This window comes from Trachurus japonicus, chromosome 14, assembly GCF_045865225.1.
Source record: "Trachurus japonicus isolate A0001 chromosome 14, Traja_1.0".
Lineage (NCBI taxonomy): Eukaryota > Metazoa > Chordata > Actinopteri > Carangiformes > Carangidae > Trachurus > Trachurus japonicus.
The window spans coordinates 29,172,548-29,195,459 of NC_140920.1; the positions used below are offsets into that span (position 1 = coordinate 29,172,548).

The 22,912-nt window shown below is 40.4% G+C and overlaps 2 protein-coding genes and 1 long non-coding RNA gene across 4 annotated transcripts in view; 2 read left to right on the forward strand and 1 right to left on the reverse strand.

Moving 5' to 3' along the window:
* slc8a2a (solute carrier family 8 member 2a) overlaps window positions 1-22,912 on the forward strand; it is a 45,153-nt gene that overhangs the window by 3,213 nt on the left and 19,028 nt on the right. The window lies entirely within an intron of this gene.
* Window positions 14,676-15,758, reverse strand: LOC146974998 (uncharacterized). The gene is made up of 3 exons (XR_015037645.1): window positions 15,583-15,758; window positions 15,307-15,376; window positions 14,676-14,811 (listed from the first exon to the last, which is right to left on the reverse strand). It is a non-coding gene; the product is annotated as an uncharacterized LOC146974998 (long non-coding RNA).
* LOC146974999 (uncharacterized) lies at window positions 16,347-20,674 on the forward strand. 2 transcript variants are annotated; one of them, XM_085798755.1, is made up of 8 exons: window positions 16,347-16,469; window positions 16,843-16,967; window positions 17,198-17,563; window positions 17,746-17,995; window positions 18,082-18,305; window positions 19,503-19,592; window positions 19,772-19,881; window positions 20,177-20,674. In XM_085798755.1, the coding sequence occupies exons 1-8, from the start codon at window positions 16,430-16,432 to the stop codon at window positions 20,256-20,258; spliced, it is 1,287 nt and encodes a 428-aa protein (XP_085654881.1). In that variant the 5' UTR covers window positions 16,347-16,429; the 3' UTR covers window positions 20,259-20,674. The 2 variants fall into 2 exon arrangements, with proteins under 2 accessions (XP_085654881.1, XP_085654880.1); XM_085798754.1 differs by having other exon boundaries at window positions 16,348-16,469; window positions 19,503-19,650; window positions 20,177-20,584.

The following is a 22,912-nucleotide window of genomic DNA, read 5'->3' on the forward strand; positions in this document are numbered from 1 at the left end:
GCTTTTCACAACTCAGCATGTGATTCAAACAAATAAACAAAACAAAAACCTGTAAAACATCAAACATGCAGGAGGGAGAACATGAATATAAGAGTTAAGTTAAAGATACTTTATTAATCCTTTGCAGGAAATTACAATGTTACCAGCAGCAGAAGACAACACAAGACCACAAGCACGCATCATCATGCACAAAAAAATAACAATAATACAATAACAACAATATTGCACAACCCGTTACAAACTTATGTCAGAGAATAAGAGCAGCAAAGTCTAAAATGCTATTTAAATGCTATTTAAAAAGAAGTAAAAGTGGCAAAAGAGAAGATGGTGTTAGTGAGAAAAAGCTGTTAGAGTTATTGGTGTGTGAGTTACAGTAACGTGTGTGCATGTGGGGAGGTGTGTGTGCGCCCTAAGCCTCACTGTGTGTGTATGTGGTGTATTTGTGTGGCTTGGCGGTCAGGTGGTTGTAGATGTGAGTTTCTTGATGAATGTAGACCAGGTGTGTGTTAGGACTGAATGACGCAGACATCTGTATGATCTATTAGCAAGTTTTTCCTGTGGGTGATGTTGAGTTTATTTGTTTGTTTAAGTATATTTTTAGGACAGCTGTAGCAAGACAGGAAATGGGGAGATAGAGAGAGGGGAGATGACATGCAGCAAAGGTTGAAAGTTAATAAACTTCTTTTTCCCCCTTAGCCTTCTCACCTCCACTCAGGTTTCTATCTGAAGAGGTTGAGAAGTAAAATGCCTCTGAAGCACATATACTCTATGTATATTAATAAATCAGTCATGTACCTCTACTTATGACACTTCAGTCAGACAACACACGATTAAAAATGTTAACGCAGCTTCATTATACATTTGAGTTTGGTGTCAAGACTCCAACTTCATCGCTCCCTGAGAATAGGATTTCATTAAAGAATATGGGAGTGATGAGCGACTATCTTAACCCGGAGCTACAGGTGGATGCTGGGGTGGTGGTGGGGCAGAAAATAGGGTGCAGCTGAGAGATGCTGCTGTGTCATAGACGAGCAAAGAAGACGATGGGTAAGACGCTCATCTTAAATAGACCGCCAGATTGAGAGGGTGTGTGTATGATGTCATGAGAGTGACGCAGCGCAGCTGGTGTTGGCTGCCTGAACTAGCTCGCAGGCTTCGCTCCATTTTGAGTACATTCTCATGAAGTGATTTCTTAAACCAACACTAAGGAACTTTTCAACCTTAATATAATATTTTCAGAACTTTTGTGATGGTACATGGACTTACAACAGGTTGAATGACAGCTCTGTCATGGCCTGAGGGTCTGTATCGCTTTCACTAGCACTAAACAGCTTCCAGGTGGATGGTAGCCTACTGTAGGAACCCCTCCACACAAAACACTACAAATGTGCTGACTGCTTTACGGCATACGTCACTTCCCCCTTTCCCCATTCAGAACACCAGATGAAAGGTGATGCGGGATTACCGCTATCATAGCAGAAGCAGCAAAAAAAACAAATAAATTAAGTATGTTGGATTAGTGGTTTATGACGAAGTCACTAATAAACAAGTCTGCAGTAAAACTACGTAATGCCTAACGGGAGAGTATGAGTTTGTAGTGGGGGCTACATGGGGAGGGGGGGCATTTCTTATTTCTTATCGTGATATTGTTTAGCCACAGTTAGATACATTTCATCCCTCAAATAGCCGCTGGAAACAGAAACATAGTTTGGACCCGTTGTCTGTTAGATCAGGATGTTAACGACACTACGCGCTGGTGGTCATGGGAAATGGGGTCTTCCGAAATGCCGAAACACGTCCTGATCTGTATTGCTGCTGTGCATCTTATAGAGAAAGTGTAATCACTACTAAGAGTGCTGTCGATTCTCTCACACTTTGAACATTTTGGACTGGCACCTGAGCATCACTGAAACCTCAGAGTGAGCATGCCGAATCTACCTTTTGTCTTCCTTCAGGGAAAACACTACTGATTTGGGCCACAGGCACCACCAAACTCAACCAAAAATGAAAGTTTATTTATTTTTATTAATCTTTATTGCAGACACAACAAGCGGTCCATATCAACAACAACAGACAATGTTCTTTAGTATTGCTAAGAATTTGAATACCCGACGTCAGTGGAGTGTGTGTATTGTTGCACTGGTCCTTGTTGGTATTTTAGTATTGTATGATACTGAGGCCTCACTCCTCACGGCATGAGTTTGTATATTCTGCCTGCTTGACGTTTCCTGACGATACCTTGAATATTGAAGAGCCAGGTGTCCCTGTCTGGGTTCAGGCTGAAGTTGAGAATGCTGTTCCTTCTAAGGTGACAGGCTGCCAGCGTCTGAGCAGGCTATCTCAGGTAATGGAAACCTCAGGAGCTGCTGTCTGCTGGCTGTCAGTCGTACGTCTGACGCCCCCCTCCCTGTCTACCTCACCCCCCAAGGCCCCATGCAGCCTCTCTCTGTCCACCTGCCTGCTCCTTTACACTGGACCGACCTGAGGTGGAGGTCTCAGGACAGAGGCAGCGAGTAGGAGCATCTTTACTCAAAGGGGGAGACGAGATGATAATGGCGTTTATATGTCAGATAGGTAATGTCCCTCAAAGTGAGTCAAACTGAAGATGCTGAACTTCCTCATCACCCACAAACAGGCCTAATGGAGGCATCACACAAAGTGTTGATGCCTCAAAAATAATTCAGTGAAGCTGCGCCTCTGTCTCCTGTTGTGTGTTTGAGCTTGTTGCAGAGTGAATATGAGACCAATCAGATGATGGATATGATTTTAAACATTAAAAGTTCCACTTGCGTCACTTTGTCAAAGATCTGCAGATACAATCCCTGCATTAAAAATTAAAAGAAAAATCAGTTATCAAAGTTCTTCCAATTTTCGACAATTATTAAAAACCAAATTCAGCTGTAATCAGAATAATTAGAATATAAAGCTAAGAATATATAATACTTTAAAAATAAAAGTCACAAAGAAATTCTCACAGGGTCTCTAGTGACAGAAGCAAACACTACGTCATGCTGTCACTCACTGCTTCTCGCTTAATTCATCAAGTGGAATTCTTGCAGCACATGTTATCTTAGTTCTGGGGTCAGGGAAGTGGAGTTGAACGGTGGTCACTGAAAGCACTTCACCATATGTGAGCAGCTGAACAGCGTGGCAGCGTGCCCGGCCCGCGGTGCTGTAAACTAAACCCTATGTTCAGCCAGGCTTGTACTGCTGCGGTCCAGATTGATGGTAATTCTGACCCAGTGGACGTGGAGGGAACAGAGACTGTACACGGCTTGGCTCGTCTTACCCCCGCTGCGTATGTAGAGCACATACGTCTCTAAATCCAATCCGTCCCTCTGGAGTACTGATTGAACCAGTGGAGTTCATTGATACACAGAGCACAGAGAGACTTTCTAATGGTGAAGGTTACTCTGTCTCTACGTCACATGTGCAACATTTTAATCATGAAAATATACCAGGACTGTCATAATTTAATGGAGTTTTAATTGACGTTTAATAGCCATATGAATAGTATAGTGATTAAAGCAGAAGTAAGGTGAATGTTTGTGTTAATCTAAGTCTTAAATAGTTGTATCTTCCGACAGCAATCACTTCTATAGAGTGTTTGGTCTGAAACACGGGTCTGTCAGTCACTCTGCTCTGCTCTGAGCCCAGGAGAAAACTTTCCTTGTATCCTACAACCTTTATCCAATGAGGAGAGAGAACGGCATAAAGGGGCAGTCCTCTCTGTGTGTGCAGCCAAGGGATGCGCGTGAATGTGGTGACGTAGGGACGAGGGCGGGGACTGCTAACTCCATCTGCTGACAGGAAGTTAGACAAAACCACTGGATCACTTACTTCTGCTTTAATCTAAAGGGGAAATCCGTTCTCTTTTCCACTGTTTTGCTAACCCTCCTTTTGGTCATGTGCATTTGTTTTCAATGAAGCCGGTGAGAAAAGAATCTATGGAGCGGTGGATAACGTTATTTATAAAACGGAAAGGTGAAATCCGGCGATCTGATTGGTTGTTAACCGTGGTATATTGAGCATATACCACGGCTACTATTCTAAAGCCTTATCACAGCATAAGCTATCACTCCGCGTCAGGCACGTATGACTGGTATGAATGGAAGTTGTTGTCATGTATCCATGACAACGGACTGTTGCAGTCCGTAGCCCAAGACAGCTGATGTTTTTACGATGTTAAAAAACGGACTAAAGTAGTTGAATCCACATGTTTAAGGTGAACTTTCACCTCCGGGGAGGGTTAACAATGGTAGAGGGGATTGAGCAGTGACTTTCATCTGAAAAAAAGCGGAGGAAAAGACGAGATGCAGAGCTACTTGGAGCTAACGTCTGGAGAGGTGGGACTATTTTTTTCACAGTGAGGCTATTTTATTGGATAATATGTATTTCTGGTTGAATAAAACTACATGAAATTGATTGCGTATCCCTCTTTCATATTGCCTTTATTGGTAACCGTTTTATAAAAGCAATATATCACTCCAGTCCGTGGTCTATGCTCATTATACCACTCTAAGGGGGAACAACGCCCCTTAGCCGTGGTATAATGAGCATATACCACGGCCTGTCGTGATATATTGCTTAAATATCATACTGTATATGCGTTATGTGTATATTTGTGTAGTCTTCTCTGTCATAAACAAAAGATTATGGGTTACGAGGCGCGTTTGTGTCGCAGTGCTGCAGAGACAAGATTTGGCACACCGGGTCGGAGGCTCTGATCTTACAAGGCTGGTTTTCAGCCAAGAGACACTAGACGGCAGAGAGCCTCCATTCTCCCTGGAACAAGTTACAAGTCATTTATTTAACCAGCACTACTCTGAAGCTGTTTAAAAATGTAGCATAGTTAAGGTAAAACATCATGCATAGTTCCTCTTTAATCGTCTTTTTCTGATCATTTTATAATACATACACACACACACACACACCTGAAGAAGAAACATTTATTGACTTTGTAACTAAATCCATGATGCCCATGTCAATAGATGTTCGTCAAAATGCCGTCATTGAATATTAGAAATGAAGCTCCTCCAGATAAACAGTGTGTGTTGCTCCACTCATGTGGAAGGGGGCCCAACGAGATGATGTCAGTAAAAGAGGACCAGTCAAACCTCCAACCGTGGAAAACAGCAAGGAAATAATGAAGTATGACATTTCTGTTAGTTTCATCCAGATGTTTTTATACAGATGAAATGGAATGGAAATGGAAACGACTGCGATCAGCTCAAATAACTGCGATCAGGAAATTCTGTGATAATTGTGACGGGCCTATTTAGTGGCTTCGACCTCTCTCATGCTGAGACATGGCTCACAGAGAAAGAGAACACACTTACTACAGATTTGTAGTAAGTGCACTGCAAAAACGTTATTTATTATTTCTAGTCAAAACAATCTCATTATACTTAAAATAAGACTCATCACATTAAAAAGCAGCTTATTTTTAGACACTTTTTACTTCTTTCAAGCAGATTTTCACTTGGAATAAGTAGAAAAATTTGATAGTGGAGCAAGTTTTTCTTTCTTATTACAAGCACAAAAAACTTGCTTTCACTGGCAGATTTTTCTACTTTTTTCAAGTGAAAATACGTTTGAAACAAATGAAAATTATCTAAAAACAAGTTTTAGGTGATGGGTCTTATTTTAAGTGAAAAGAGATTAGTTTTGACCAGAAATGAGACATTTTGACAATTCTGAAATATGACAAATATTCTTGGAAAGATTTTGAGTTTTTGCAGTGTGGAGAAAACTGGACACATGGTTTGTGCTCCTGTGTGGGTCCAGTAGTAGAAGGTGTCCCACAAACTGTCTCATCAGCCTGTCTCTTCTAAAGGACATTCATAGATGTCCAGTCCTGCAGTGACCGACCTAACATCACTAAACCTGTGTGTGAGAAGTGTTTTCACTGTTTAAACATTTGCGGAGACCGTGCCCTGGAAAATGGAACATAACGGAAACAACCTAACTAGATAACTCTTTAACAAAGCCTGGTGTGCTTTGTATTATGAGAGGGATCTGCTCCATCAATGCAGGAAAATGCTGCAGTGCTTCATTTGTACAAATTTAATAAGTCACATATTTCTATTTAATTCAGCGTATCAGCATTATCAGATGATATCAAAATAATTTTAGAGCTGAAATATGATCTGTTGTTTGTCTAAATGAATCATTTCTAAGACCAAATGCAGCCCTGTGGATATGTTACTGGGTTATAAGGTCGGTTTAATGATGCAGAAAAATCGAGAAATATCATTTACATGTATGTTTACATTGAAACCACCTCAGATACTTTGATACACGTTTGCCATTTGGCACAGTCTTTGTCGGTCTGTCTGTGTGTCTGTCTGTGTGTGTGTGTGTGAGTGTGTGTGTGTCTGTGTGGCCCGGTGGATTATCTTACACTCTGATTCATCTGGTTCATTAACAAGCCCGTAGCATCAAGCCAAGGCCCTGTGTTACTTATTAAAGGGACAGATCCCTTGCCTTCCTTTGCCCGGACTGAAAACAGAGAGACTGTCTAACAGAGCTGAACTGTCTAACTGTCTGACCTGGACTAGTCTGATAACATCATAACCAGCTGGAAATGAGCTAGTAAGACTCAGGTGTCCTCTGTTAAAGTCATTTGCAGTTCATGTTAAATTAACTGGGTCCTGGCAGAACTATTATTTAAAGATGATACATCTTCAGTGTGTTGGGCCACAGCCCAGCTCTCGCCTACATCTCTGGATGTCTGAGTTGAGTTTATGAAGAAGTTAGAGACTTTTTTTTTTTTTAGCTACTTCCCACAGAAGAGAGAGTTGCCAATGTTGCCCCATGAGATCAAGTCAGACTTTCCTTCTGCAGGCGCACCTCTCTGAAGATGTGTCTCAATTGTTTTTCAGTTCTGTCTAATGGGACTACACTGCAAATAAAAGTGTGGTTCTCAGGCTGTTTGCTGAAAAATGAGTAATATAGTGGTATGTAGAGGTTTCAGGAGTCTTTAAACGGGAACTATGCCAGTCTGTTTGCTTTTTCATTGTTTTGGTCACTTTTGTAAAGTGTCGTAAAAACTCATCCCTAACCCTCCTCCCTTCCATGTGCATTTGTTTTCAATGCAGCCAGTGAGAAGGCAATCCATGGAGTGGTGTCTATCGAGGAGGGTAACGTTAACAAGAGATTACCGCCTGTGTTTGTGTTGTTGTAGGAGCTGATCTTGCAAGATTGGTTTTCAGCCAAGAGACGCTAGGTGGAACAAGTCATTTAACCACCACAATTACTCCAAAGCTGTTTAATTAAGGTAAAAAAAAATTGCATAGTTCCTCTTTAAAATGGGACCAGCATGACAGCTTGAAGCATGAAAGCTGACATAGACATGAATGACCTTCTTATCAAGCACTTGACTATACCTGGCTCAGTGACATACCCGGTCTTATTGAAATAACAATAGTTAGTTTTTTGTATAGAATGTTTTTTCTCTCTGAGTTCTAAAAAATGCAGTTATCAGAGCTATTATATATGTTAAATGGTTATTGTGAGTCTCGTTGTGAGTCTCGTTGTAGCAATCTGTAGAGTAGCCACTGTCACAAAACGAATGGGAGATAATAAAAAACTGACAGAGGATTAGGACCTTGAGAAGAGAACATCTTCCAGCTCGTTGCTTAGTTTGGGTTGACTCCTTGTTTCAGCAGCAGCTGCCTGGCACCACAGGTAAAGACAATACTGAAGTAGATTTACCAGTGGCCAGAGACACACCTCCTAATAATGATGATGCTGCTGAGTCCATTGGATTTGTGCTCTGCAAATATCTGCTAACATAAAAATGATATCAACTCAGGTTGCCTTTGATACAGTTGGATGTGAACTGATCAGTTCAGAGGGATCGGACAACTCTGAAAGTTCTCCCAGCCCTTAGTCCACATGAGGGTGAGTAGATAGTGCAATTTGAATTTTGGGTGAACTATCCCTTTAATGTACAGTATATTTAGGGGTGGTCAGGACATGCTGTGTCGTGGCAGCAGCCAGCAGAAGCTTCTCCTCACAGGGCCGGAGGCTGAGTGGGTCACCTGCATTAAACTCAACGCTGTGTGTGTAGGGTAATGCTATACTGATGAGTGTGACCCCCCCTGCTCTGGGTTTTAGCACGGGGCTGCACTGGGTGACTGAGTGTTTAAGATTAGGTACAAACACGGGTTTTGATTGGCTGGCTGTGAAACCGATACAGGGCATGTTATTGGTTTACCTGTGCATGGAGGTTACATCCTGGAAAGGCGATCTTTGTCAATCTGTATACAGGTTAATGTTCAGCCTTCGTGCTCCATGCATTCCTCATGCTGATGGATTGGCGATTGAGGATGAGTGTGTGTGTGTGTGTGCGTGCGTACATGCGTGTGTGTGTGTGTCCTTACTTCAGAATACACTGTAAAATTATAACTAACTTCTGGTTTCTTTGGGTGAAACACTTCCGAAAATCAGACAGTTATTGTACTACCCTGCACTCTGGACTCTTTTCATCTTGCACTATAAATTGAAATGACAATTTTGCACTAGTCACACATTTCTGTTTTTGTCTCTAATACCTGGGTTGTATTTATACAGTTTGCCTGTATTTTATTTATTAATTTATTCTTCTATTCTATTTCTGTACAAACTGCACAGTTAACTCCTATACACCACTCCCCCCAACTGTGCAATATATATGTGTGTGTGTATATATATATGTAGAGAGAGAGAGAGAGAGAGAGAGAGAGAGAGAGAGAGGAATATACAGTATTATGCAAGTATGAAGAGAGAGAGAGAGACATTCTGTACAGTTTTTGCACAAAATGTACTTAAATAGTATATACAGCTAAATATAATATATACAGCTTTATACTAAATAGAATATACATAATATACACAGCTTTATACTAAATAGAATATACATATATATACTGTACGTATGCACATATATATTCATCTACTACTAAATATTCTATTTAGTAGTAGATGAAGAGATAGAGAGAGAAGCTGTATTACTTGCATTTATACCTTGTTTACACCTTGTTGTATCAATAAATAGTCTTATGTCTTATTTCATAGTTGAGCTGCAGGTTGCACTACTTTTACTACTTTTACTTCTGAGCTGGTGAACCAGAGAAGCAGTAAAGCAGCACGCTGTCTGTCAGACCCACTGGGATCTTCTCCACTATCAAAGTCCTCAAGTAAAACGTCGGCAGGTTAAATAAGAGAACGTTTATTTCCTGTTATTGCTGTCTGAATAATTCATGTCCGTCTTGCTCTCACACTCGAGTGCTCTGCATGTCAGGGGGGGGGGGCGGCCCTCATGAGACCCTACCCCACCATTAAGGTGAAGCAGGAAATATTAAACTGTTACAGGTGCTAAGTCCCTTTTTTAATGGAAGTCCTATGAGGGTAAGATAACCCCAGGCAATCACTTATCGGTGGTGCTGACTGATAGTGGCCGTGTCAGAGGCAGTAAGGGGAGATGAGCTATCACCCAGCTCACTGTTCCTGTGCGAGAAGTGGACACACAGACCTGTCAACGCCTCATGACCCCTTCCTCCAGGCACAAGAAAGCCTTGTAAGAAGAGTGCAGTTTTATTCTTTACATTTAACGCCCTCAACATTCACTGTGCTGGATGTTTGTTTTCTCCTTTTGGAGTAAAAGTCTGATCTTCATCACGTCTAAAAGAGTTGAATCAGTGTCCCTGCAGAGGACGGCTCTGATCTGAGGCCTCACCTGCCAACTTATCGCCCTATTTACTCCACCTGTCAGCTGGAGAGACTCAGAAGTACGGCCCTTTATGTCCCGCTGATGAATCTACAGGGCTGGAGGATGTTTACAGGGCTGAAAGGAAAAGATCTGCTATATTTAGGTGAATGTGTTAATCAATAATGCATCCAGCTCTTCCAGCGTCTTGATCAGCCATCCGTCATACACTGGACTGCCCACCTTGGCACGGCCGCCTTCTTCACATCTGACGAGTCGGGCCGTACGGTCACTCAGGATCACAACTCCTGCTACGGTGTGAACCAGGATGTAACGCAGGATGTAACGCAGGATGTTAGGAAAGTCTGTGTCCTCTGGCCCAGGTAATGAGACTATGAAAAGATTAAGGTGTTTAATTGATACTAATCAGTTTGCTGCTGTGCTCTGTGTTAATTGTTTGTGTCTCTGTTTGTTGTATATTGGAGATTTCACGTGGAAGTGTGGGCAGTTCCAGTGGAAACAAGGCTGGAGCTCTCATTACAGCCCAGTCATTTTAATGAGGCCTCATGTAAGATGCATTTTTTCCTATCCTGACTCCCTGCCTTGCTCTGCGCACCACAGTTTTATAAATATGGACACTGAAAGTTATTTTTCGAGCCTACCCCCCCACCATTAGCAACCGCTGGTGTAAGGTGGCCCTCTGTCTGAGGTCGTGGTAACCATAGCAGGCCTTGGAAAGTGAAATGTGATGCGGTGGGCCCTCTGGGCTGTGTTTCTGAATCACAACTCCATAATGAGCTGGCAGAGCTCAAGCTGCATCAAAGATGCAGCACCCAAGTATCTGTTTCAACTCACAGTGCACAATAGTGCAGTGTCACCTGTACAGGTGGAGTGGAGGTGGTGGAGGAGTCAGAGGCTGAACGCTGTCCACCGTCCTGCTGCACTCACATCCAACCAGGCTCAGCTCCACTCACACTGTGACAGACGTGCTGCTGTGTCTGTGTTTCAGGATTCTTTAAACCAGAACGCTCTCACATGCTCAGACGTTTCCCTGTTCTCCTGCAGTCAGATCATAATGGTTCAGGTGATATCAACACGGTTCAGTCCAAGTTTGTCTTTCATTCTGTCAAAATACTGGATGAAACTGTAGTTGTTGATGGGGAACGATGTCAGTGAGCTGTGTCTGTGCGGTAACATCACATCCCAGTGTTTAGTTAATAAGACTTAATGTAATGTAAAACGTAATGTAAGTTGTTAACAAACACGTGGGTTTATCAGTTCAGCAGTGGCAGGTGTCAGAGAGGAGAGATGGCAGAGATTAAAGCTGTTTGAATAAATGGTGTGGGTGAATGTTCAGTTCTGATTGGCTGCAGGGTGTCTGTTAAAGGGATATTTCAACATTTTGGCAAATTTGCCTATTGCCATAATCCCTATCGTTTTAGGAGTAGTGGGTTAATAACCTTTAATTGTCGGTGCACTTGTCATACAAATCAAATGTAGTACAACGTGCTTTACACCATAAAAGCAGACAAAACAAAGCAAAAGTAAAACCCAAAGTCAAGACACACACACAGACACACACACATTATTGGATAAATTGATTAATCCAGGTGTGTCTGACCATTGTGACTACTCAGACACACCTGGATTAACCAGTTTGTCCAATAATGTAAGTCAGGAAATAAAAGAGCAGCCTTAAGTTCAGGAAGTAGTGGAGCTGTGCATAGAGCCCATTGTCATTTCCTCCGTAGCAGTAAAAGTATGGTTTACATTAACAATCTATAGAATTTTACAGTACAAGTCTTTAAAGGCCATTTTCTCAAAATGAGTTTTTCCTCAGACTCTGAGCCAGAAATCTCCACTTCAGCAGTCTTACAGACACCAAACCTTCCAGTTTTATTCCTTTCTGTATTCTCAAGGTTTTTACAGAGGGGGTTGTTGATATATCATTCAAAGCCTGATTTATACAACGTTTTATCTCTAAAAACGTGGTGAAATTTGATTTTAGGACTGGTATTTTCTCATTTACAAAGTGATAGAAAGAGATATCCAAAATCCCCTCTGTGAAGCCTTCGACTCTATGTCAACAAAATAAAACAAGAATTTTAAAAGTAGCTTTGTCCAATGTTTAGATTTCTGTTCTGGAAATGCAAATTAGGGCATATTTACTGAGACATTGCCTCGTTTACATATTTAAACATAAAATTTGACAAAACTTACAAAAATATAATTATCTTACAGTAATGTAAGTGATAAACTTGGGAAGTTTCATGGTGATATCTATTAGTTAGATATTTACCCTAAAGGAATTTCAAGAAAGTAAAAAAAGCCTTGTAACAAGAAAATAAGTCTTATTTTTTGTCCAAAAAGAATACTAATCTTGTCAAGCATGTTTTGCGTTAGAAACAATGTCTCATTTTAAGAAAGTATGCCTTACTTTTTCTTGATAAGATATTCCAGCTAATTTTGAGCTAGAATGAACCAGAAACAGAGTATAAAAATGTTTTACGATAAAACCCAGTGGGGCAACAAGATTATTTGCCTTATTTTAAGAGTAAGACCATTTAAACAACGTCTCAATTTAAGAATGCCATGAAACAAGGACAATTAAAGGTTTTTATTATTATTATTTTCATTACAGGAACCTGCTGCTTCATATCTAACAGATTAAGATGACAGCAGACTGGTCTATACAACACAATCTACAACATAATACAAATAATCATGTTGGATGAAAACTGCATGGCCCACCAACAAAACAAAATGACCAAAAATGGCCAAAATGAAATGACCCCTTGACTCAATTGCATCCTGCATCACAATGTAGAAAAGACCATGCTTATGCAGCATCAGCATTTGACTGCTAATTGATTGTTCATTTGAAGAAAAAAGAATCATGAAACAACAAAAACAAAAACAATGGTCAAGAAGCACAGTTTGTCTATGAGAGGCAAACACGTTAAGTTTGCCTTTTACAGTCTATCAGACGAGGCTCTGTGTAGCCCAAGCACATCTCCCAGATAATATTTTGTAGGGACATATGTCACATCCTTGTGAGTATAACTGTAATATGGAGTGAAATCTACCAGATTATCAGATGTTATGAGTTCAGTTGCTTGTGCCATGTTTGGAATCTCTATTGTATATGCCATGTAATTTCTATCATAGCGAATAGTAGTATGCTGCTGCAACTCAAAACAATATAACGATGAGTTAATTACATATATATTGCTCACAAGTCCAAACTCAGGCAAATCATTGGAATTAACAGCAGTTACAAGTAATGTTTTCTCCCGTATATATTTATTACCATTTAGATTAATCCATTTAACAGACACTGCATTGTTTATGTCATCATTCCCAAGGAAAGCCCTTGCTTTTTCTTTCAAATACGACATGTTGCGTATTTCTGAAGTTGGTCCCAATGCACACTCATTTGAAAAAATTGGGTGTTCAGAATGACTTACATTTTGACAACATTCATACATTTGATTATGCCTTATTAAAGACTTGCAAACATTTCGAAAATTTAGTTTTGAGGCCCACTGTTTGAAAAAACAATGTTTTGATTCAAATCTCATGCACATGTGACGGACCATTGGTCCCAGGAGTTTTATCTGCGATGGAGCATGAATTAAATAATGTTGTTTTGGGGTAATGTTGTTATCAGGGAAAACACTTTTCATATGTTTTAAATGCTGTTCAATTAGTATTTTCAACTTGTTAATTGTCTGTAGACCAATGACAGGAGCAAACAAAATTTTAACAATTTCTATGAGTTCAAGAATTATTTTGTAGTATTCAGTATCTTTAGCTGTATCAATAAGAAATGGCAATATTTTTAGTAGAACAATCATTTGGCCTGAGGATTGCTTCAATTTACTATCACTTGAAGCTAATGTGCTGTAAGCTATAGGGCTTGGTTTGTCTCTGACATCAAGTGGAGAGTAGGGAAATCCAGTTAATGCACTATTGACGACATCCAAGTCTAGTTGACCTAAAAGAACTAACTGTTTTAACACAGACTTTATTTCTAATGGAGCAATGCCTTCAAGAATTATATGCATCATATCCTGAGGTGTTTGTTCGATCAGGTTAAAGGCTGGAAATTGTACCAGCTTGCTCCTTCTGTTAATGCCAAATGTAGTCTTTAAACTGTTTCTAAGATACTCAGTATTTGCCCTCTCAATGTCATCACACTGTCGAACATGTCTTTCTAGTGTCCTTAGCTCAAAGTTGCCTTCATCAAAATACATTTGCATGTCCTCAAACGAACATTCACACTGCCGGCACTTACTATAGGCGAAACCAACACCCTCTTTAAATCCACAAAGCTCATGTTGTGCTAAGGTGTCTCCACATATCGAAACTAATGCTCCAAATATTTTACGTTCACCATTCGCAGTTTGAATATTAACACCATCATATAGCATTTCTAGGTCCTCATACAACCTGCCCAAAATTCCATCCACTCCACATTCAGACAACTCCCTCTTCTTGGCAATAGCAAGTAGACGGATTGCAGCGAGTTTTGATCTATATTTTGGATTAATGTTTCCTAAGGTATAGTAAACCATTAGCAACTTATTCTTGGAAGCATGAGAACCAAGTGGGTTGCAGATTTCAATGTCATCAGAGTAAATGATTATCTGTAAAGCAGAAGGCCGGGCTGAAAATAAAGGGTGTGATTTCATGAGCTCTCCATCTATGATGTCATACAGATAGCCACTTCTGTATTTTTGCGGCTGATCTATCATTTCTAAAACTTTTGGATGGGACAATAACTGTTCTAAACTTTTAATCAGAGGTACATAATGAAAACATTTGGTTACTGTGGAGAGGACCCTTTTTGTCCCTTTTTTCTTCAAGCAGGCCGTATACCCAACAGAAACCTCCTCTGACTCCACAAAATTGAAATTTTCCTTTATCACATTGTCCTGCCTGTATGTTGTTGCAACAGAGGAAAATGGATCCTCAATCCGGTCAAATACTGCCATCGCTTCCTTTTCAAGTTCACTTCCTTGATGTTGCTGGAATACAGTTTGTAGCTGACTCCTCAGATTAGTCACCAACAGAGCTTGATATTGCTGCATTGCTGCCAAGACATCATTCACACCTCTCTGAAAAACAGGCAAGAAAGAAGAGAAAATTAAATCCAAACAGTCCAGTTTTAAAATTATTAGCATACAATCTCTTTTATAAGGAATATGAATATAAATTAGAGTAACATCAACACAATGATGCTTTTCAATTAATTTACAGGACATTAAAAGTAAATTCAAAATATGAAGTTATCATAACTAGATAGCAGAGAGCAAGGCATTATTAAATATCAAATCTCATGGATAGATACAAGTTAAGTTGCAGCTAAGGGAGACTAATAAGGTAACTGTGAACTGACTTGATTTTTTTTTCATCACACACTATTTTAAACTGCAGGCACCAGCCCAGATGTGCAAAATTCAGTGAGTGAGAGGTTGACCTATGCATAGTACAGTTCACAACAAGAGCACTCAACATTAGCACTTCAGATCTAATTTCCAAGCTTGGACTTATACAGATAATCAACAGTGCCACAGATGTAATAATTGTAATAATGTTGTATGTAGACAAACCTGTGAAAGATGGTGTTTTTCTCTTGCAGTCAACATAATAGCAGTAGCTTGTCTGCTCAGAGTATTACACCTCATGTCATCCTTTAAAAAAAGAAAAGAAAAGAAAAAGAAAATTAAATGTATAATAAAACACACTGTTGTCACACACTGATATGCTGTCATAAAAAAATAACATTTTATGACAATTCAGTTGAGATTTATTTTGGAATTGTGAGAAGAATGATGATAGGATTTAGCTGGTTGTAGTTGTGTACTGAAGGAAACAACAAACTTAACGTTACCTCTGACTGACATGCAGAAGAGTCCACAGCAGGACATGACACAACAGTCACTGCATCTTGCACCCTGTTTTCCACCACTGCTTCCTCCGTTGGATGCTCTCTGTTTTCCACCGTCGCATCACCTGGCCTGTATGCCCACACGTTTCGGTCCACTGCTGGTGAAGCTTCACGGCTTGAGGTCGCTGTTGTCCCCTCTCTCGGCGAGTTGCTGCTGCCACTTTCCAGGTGTTCGTGGTGGTTTCTTCGAATGTGATACCATAGTGAGTTGTAGACTCGATACTCTTTGGTGCATCCATCAATTCCACAAACAACGCGAAAATCTGGACTGCGACTGTGAGCAGTGTTGATATGACTCAATAAAGACTTGAGAGTGAGAGCCACAAACACAAAACAAATAACACAGCGCCAAATCATTTTCCCGTTTTTCGCCTGCTTTAACAAGTCCGACCACCTTTGCCGCCAGTGCTCTAGCTGAACCGAAGATGACCTGGTGATACATCACGTGATAAAGGTACGTACCATAATTCCGTGTCTCATAACGGCAGAAACGACTTTCCATTTATCAATTATCCCGTAAATGTGACTCGGTTTTAATAATTACAAAGTCATATGAACTTATTTAGATACATATAGTTGGTATAAATGCAAAATAAATGTATTTAGCCTGAGCGTCCACCCCGCACCCTCTTGGAAGATGGTACAATCCACCCTGTCGCGCTTTTTTTTTTTTCTCTCTCTCCCCACTTGGAGGAGTCCGTTAATTTGAAACGCACAGCTACTCGGAGGTCACCTGCGGCAGCTCTAAATTCATTGTTGATTGAGGATATTAAAATCAAAAAAATATGGACAAACTGGACGAGGTTGCAATTGCCACACTCAAAGGTATGCTACAAGGGTTACTTTTATGTTGTGCTGGTGTTATATTTAATGTAGTTAGTTAACCTAGCTTAACGAGTTGTGGATTTGCGGCTAATGGGCTAAAGTTTAACTAGCCTAAACTACATTTAAAAAAACAGGCTGGCCTTGCATGATTTCCATCCAGAAATAGGTTTAGCCTAATTAAGCTTTGAGACCAGTTTTTTTTTTTTAATATCAAGGGCTGTAAATGCTGAAAATGTAACTGCACATGCCCAGGCCGGAGCCGTAAGTTAGGCCTCCCCTCCCCCCACCCTTGTGGATTCCCGGCTAATGGGCTAAAGTTTAGCCGCTAAACTACATGTTTCTTGGCCCTGACTGTCACTTTTCTATATTCCAGCTGCTAATATTGGAGAAGACTTGTTCCTCTCGCTTTCCCGAGACGACATCAAAGACCTCTTTCCTGGTCCTGAAAATTTCTTGAGGCGCAGGGCTATATGGCTTGTTGTAAATAATGATGAAAAGGTCAGTCTTTCACAGTATAAGCTGCTGTTTAACAGTACCACACTTTTCCAATATCACAGTCATTGTTTTAGACATTTCTGCTTTGAGTCCCTTTCAACAGTGGATATAAAATAAAAAAATTTCAAGTTTTTTTTTAGTTCCCAAAATGATAATGCATGTTTATTAAACTAACAAGTAGGAACATTCTATGACGAAGTTACTCAATAAATGTTTGTGTAAATGTGTTTTAGGTGGATACTGCTGCTGAAATTCAGCAATCACCCCCCACTGGCGCCAGTGACCTTTCAAACGAGGAGGCCAATACTTCTAAATTTTTGACTATGTCCAACCCAGAATACATAGTCTTCACAGACAGTGAGCTTGAACAGGTGCGGTGTTCCTACTTTGAGCAGAAACGGCTGGGGACTGAGGACAATGTAACCTTATCCAAGGAGCTCTTCTGCCGACTGATAAGAAACACTATGACTAATATGATCTCCATCGCAAGAGCCGCAGAGGACTCCAGATACCCCACCAGACATGAGGTGAATGCCATGGCAAAGCGATTGGTGGAGTACTATCCAATGATAAAAGACAGGTCATCAAACAGTGAGTGGGTGAGTAGATTTTTGTCACTTTTGCTTGTTGCTGGTATTATGTTAATACTGAGATTTAGATAATTTATATACAGTGCTAAATCAGACAGAAAGTTCAAATGGAGCTAGACATTACCAAAAGCTGTAATTACAGTATAAGAAAGCTTAATCTTTTTTGAATGTTTGCTATGTATGCCTTGCAGGAGCATGTTGCCAAAAAGCTCAGGAAGAGACTCTCAAATGTCAGAAGTCCAAGGAAGGCCAAAGGTCCTCCTTCAAAGAAACCACGACAAGAAGTCAGTTCAGACATTTCAACTACTGACTATGATGGAGATTCCAGTGCATCCACCGTTATTCTGGAACGGTCACCTGTTAGTCCCATGGGCATCCCAGTACAGCGGTCACCTAGAACCAGCACCCCAGCACAGAACCGGGACAGCAGTGATGAAGAAAGTATGTATTGTGTTACGTAAATATAATTTGTTAGTTTGGAAATCTCATGTCCCCCTTCCACCATAACGTCCCTGTAATGTCTTCAGCTTGTTCAGTTGACGTCATGGACAGCCAGAAAATCCAAGCAAGACACTACAGGACCCTCCAAGAAATGTACAAGTCAAAAAAGCCAAACAAAGCTGCTGTAACTCATTTGCTGAACCTGGAATTTGAGTCTCGAAGACGCTTCATCACCTCTGATGTTTTAAAGGAGCAAGACAGAGCAACAAAGATTCTAGAGGCCTACCCTTGTTTCAGAGAACTGGATCACGTAAGTAATGTTGGTCCCACTTCGTTCACATTTTCAGCTCTTCTAAGGACTCAGTTTAGCATGACATAATTAGCATAATGTTTATATATCTTGCAAATTATAGATTTTTAGTCTATTACAGGGGTACTCAAATACATTTGTCAAAGGGCCAGAATTTTTCTTAACAGACACCTTGGGGGCCGAACATTCAAATAGGCCGAGATTGAAATTAAATTCACCTTTTTTCGTCTAATAATTTAAATATTTTTTATTTTACTTGTAAGCACATCATTTTTATTTATACACTTAACGGTGTTTTGTAAATGTCTTGCCATTATCATATCATCATTTACATATCATGCTGGAGCTTTACACTGCTGACTTGTATCCTCAGACATGCCCTGTGATTTTCAGCTTAAATATGACCTGACCATCACAGGACATGTCTGACTCTGTTCTGAGGATACAAGTCATTGGTCCTGAAATGTGTGTTTCTCTTCTATAACACACATTCTACATCTCGGAGGCGACGTCTTTCCACACATGGGCTTCCTTCACCTGTCAAACGAGGCAGAGCTCAGTGGGAAACAGTAGGAGAGACACAGGCCGAGGGCACCGGGACACAACACCGGGGGAGAAGCAGGTCGTGCAGCTGTGCGTCGTAGACGTGCACAAAAAAACAATTGCGTCTCATCAAATGCGCGCGGCTACGGCTTTTGAGTTGTGAGCATGACGTGCGGCTACATTGAATGGGTTTGAGCGAGCGCAAAAGACGCTTCATCTGAACGGCCCCCCATGCATGATGCACACACAGTTGAACCAAGACGGCGGTGAAAACCACCCACGGTCTCTGCAGACAGGCAGGGAAACCCTGCAGTCCAGCCCACTCCCCAAACACTTGCGCATGGTGATTTGGGTTCGTCGGCGTTTCTGTATCCCAGTGCAGCGCCTCACAGGCACACAAACGCTCCGCACGTGTTTCCATGTCCCAGCGCATTGACTTACAGGCGCACGGAGCCCGAGAAATACAGTATACAGTAATATGTAAACTAGTAGAACTCAGTCGCGGGTCTGATTGGAAGGTTTGGCGGGCCGGATGCGGCCCGCGGGCCGCCTATTGAGTACCGCTGGTCTATTAGATTTTAGTCATCAGAATGTAAGACAAGAACTTTTTTTCAGTAATTTTTCTTTCTTTATATGAATTTTACTATTTTTCAGGTGCTGGATGAGCTGCAGCGTATACTCCAACCGACCAACTCCCAGTACATATCAGAGGTCCAGAACAGATGGGCAACCTTCTTCTCCAAGGTCCAGTTTTATGGCGTCATGAAGAAGGCAATGAAGCCTCCTAAATCTTTGAATGGAGGTGAAGTCACAATACATTGACTTGCTAATTTTATATAATAATGTCTTTTAATTATTTATGTAATTTTGTGTTACAGTTACTTATGGTACCACCTTGTTTTGTGCTTTTTTCATTAAACCAGTGGAGCATATCACAGCTGTCTTCAGAGCCCTGCCACTGCTCTTTCCATCCAGCACTATGCCACCGAAGAAACTGGGCTCAAGCAGCGAGGCTCTTTTCCATGTCCTTGCGGTGAGATTTACAGACTTACTGAAACATTTCATAATATATGTTCCAGTTTTTCAGGCATACATTTTATATTAGGTTTAGTACATTTTAGATAAACTTTTATCATTTCAAAAGGTCTAAAGGGGAAGTCTGTACTTAATTTAGTACTAACTTTGTTGGAACTTGCAGTGCTGAATGCTGAGGGATTACTCTAAGTGTTTTAAAGTACAATATGATTTCACTAATGTTCTATTCCAGGTCAAAGGGTATGTTATTTGTAATGTTTTTCTAATCTTCTTGATTGTTTTTTGTCATCTAGACTTCTGAGGATCCTGATGGTTTCATGCGGCAGCGACCCCTGTCTTCTCCGGTTCTGCTCATTTCTGAGGACAACTGCATGATCGCCATTGGAAACACACCAGTGACCACCTTCACCATGGACAGACTTAATGAGGGACTGCTCTACCTCATGGCATATTACTATGCCATGCACATGACCTACCCAAAGTGCATTTCTACACTACTGTCAGTACTGCAGACTGAGGTACTTCAGGATTCAATTCATGAGCAAGATTTGACCCACCAATACAAAAAAGCGATTGGTGAGTGGAAGTCATTCAGTGAGTGAGTCCCTTTGTTTGTCACTCTGCCCCACCCTGCCTGATGTAAGAATTTCAAAGAAAGTTGATGTTCTGTTTAAAAAAAATGTTCATCACAGTTAGACACATTGTTGGGTGAGATTGAAATCCTTTCCTGTGGTATTTTATGCTGCAAAGCAGCTGCAACATGATGTTTAGTTGCAATGGTATGCTGCTACTGCTGTAATGTAGTTTTATGAGCTGTTCCCTCAGTTGTCTTCTAGTGATGTAACTAATTTTCGAATTCACATAATACCACCCCCACCTGGTAGCAGTAGAAGGGGCGGGGCAAGCAGTGGTTCGTTTGCATTTAAAGGGACAAGCACTGTCTTGATGTTCTGTTTAAAAAAAATGTTCATCACAGTTGGACACATTGTTGGTGAGATTGAAATCCTTTCCTGTGGGATATTATGCTGCAAAGCAGCTGCAACATGATGTTTAGTTGCAATGGTATGCTGCTACTGCTGTATTATTATTTTGATAGTGAAGTTCAAATCAAAACTGGCTTTTCAATCTGTTTGATTATGATGGATCTGGAATGTGTAAGTGTAAGTGAAGTGCTCCTTTTTATGATGTTGAATTGAGCAATTGTGTTGCAAAGTTAATAAAAAAAAAATTAATGAGAAAGTTTTGGTATCTTGATTTAAGACAACATCACTTATATTTGTTATGCTGTTTTAAGAAATTATGTCTTATTTTAACTACTTTTCTGCTCATTATCAATCCCAGATTAAGACGTAATTTCTTAAATTCAATGTAGTGAAGAGACTTAAATTCTAATTTTGAGTAATTTTATCTTACATTAGTGTTTTTTCATTGCTTGTTTTAGAAGAATTTGGATTAATTTAAGATTTTCTGTCTAGTTTAAAGTCTCATTTTAGTCTTTTGGAGCTAGACTTAAATTCTAATTTTGAGTAATTTAATCTTAAATTAGTGTTTTTTCATTGCTTGTTTTAGAAGAATTTGGATTAATTTAAGATTTTCTGTCTAGTTTAAAATCTCATTTTAGTCTTTCTGAGCTAAGAAATTTGGGCTTATTTTAAGAATTCTTGTCAAGCAAAAAAAGCTTACCCCATTGGCAGATTTTTTTGCTTGATACAAGATAATTTGATTGAATATAAGAATATTTTACTTATTTCTAGAAGGGCTGTTTTTGCAGTGCTCACCTATGTGTAACATCAGCTGACTAACATGTCCCAACAGTAACTTGTTTCATTAGTTTGGCTAAAATGTTAATGTCAGAGGTCGACGCAGTGATGCAGCAGATAAACTGTGTGACTGTGAAGTCGTGCTTAGTCACTCTTCCCACCAGATTAGTGGCAGATGATTCAACCACAGGAGCCGCTGGCTTTAGTTTCTAGAGGTGAGTTTAATATGCTATGAAGATGACTCAGAAGGCTCAGTTTACCATCCACTTCTCATGACAAGCCTTTGTTCTGGTGGTGGTGATGAAAAACAACACAGCATGTATCGTAGCTGAATGTGAGGACTGGAGGGAGACTTCTGAAATAGAAAGAGGACATAACTTTACCACGAGGAAGAGAAAAAGATCGGTCTATTTAGAATTACAGTAAGAAGGAAGCGTAATGTTTATGTTAATATAAGTCTTAAATAGTTATATCTTCCGACGGCAGTCACTTATATACTGTAGAGTGTTTGGTCTGAAACACGGGTCTGTCAGTCACTCTGCTCTGCTCTGAGCCCAGGAGAAAACTTTCCTTGTATCCTACAACCTTTATCCAATGAGGAGAGAGAACGGCATAAAGGGGCAGTCCTCTCTGTGTGTGCAGCCAAGGGATGCTCGTGAATGTGGTGACGTAGGGACGAGGACCAATAGATCCATGACGAGGGCGGGGACTGCTAACTCCATCTGCTGACAGGAAGTTAGACAAAACCACCGGATCACTTACTTCTGCTTTACTGTAAGATGAAGGTTGTAATTAAATGCTTCACTAGCATTAAAACATCAACCCCTGCTAAACATGGGGGTGTGCACACGGGCCATGCAGCCTTCTCTCCACATGTGTATCAATGAGCCTGGCCACTTCACCACTGTGTCTTCCTTGCACATCACATGCCTTTACATTCTCTAGAGTTGATTAGTGCAGTGCTCTCCTCACTGGTTCACCAAACCACTGAACAACTAGCTTACTCAAATGACTTAACTCAAACTAAGTAAAGGTATTACTCCTTAACTGGCCTTATAGCTCTCAGTCAGTTAAGGTTTTACTTGTCCAGAGGTCATTACAGTAAATGGTCTGTATGAGCCCAATAGGTCTCTAACATCTGGAGCTGGTCAGTTAGTGGGAACAATGAGAGAAAAATAATCTGTATTTTATAATGATCTATAAAGAACACAGATTCATACCGTTTTTATTGTGATACTACCTACTTTTACTGTAATATCTGTGCTGTTA

What these genes read in the sequence shown, in the direction of transcription:
- LOC146974999 (XM_085798754.1), top strand. Translation starts at nt 16,430, where the DNA reads ATGGACAAACTGGACGAGGTTGCAATTGCCACACTCAAAG. An exon ending in GGTCATCAAACAGTGAGTGG is followed by an intron (nt 17,564 to 17,745) that starts GTGAGTAGATTT and finishes TATGCCTTGCAG; the next exon opens with GAGCATGTTGCCAAAAAGCT. An exon ending in TCCTAAATCTTTGAATGGAG is followed by an intron (nt 19,651 to 19,771) that starts GTGAAGTCACAA and finishes TCATTAAACCAG; the next exon opens with TGGAGCATATCACAGCTGTC.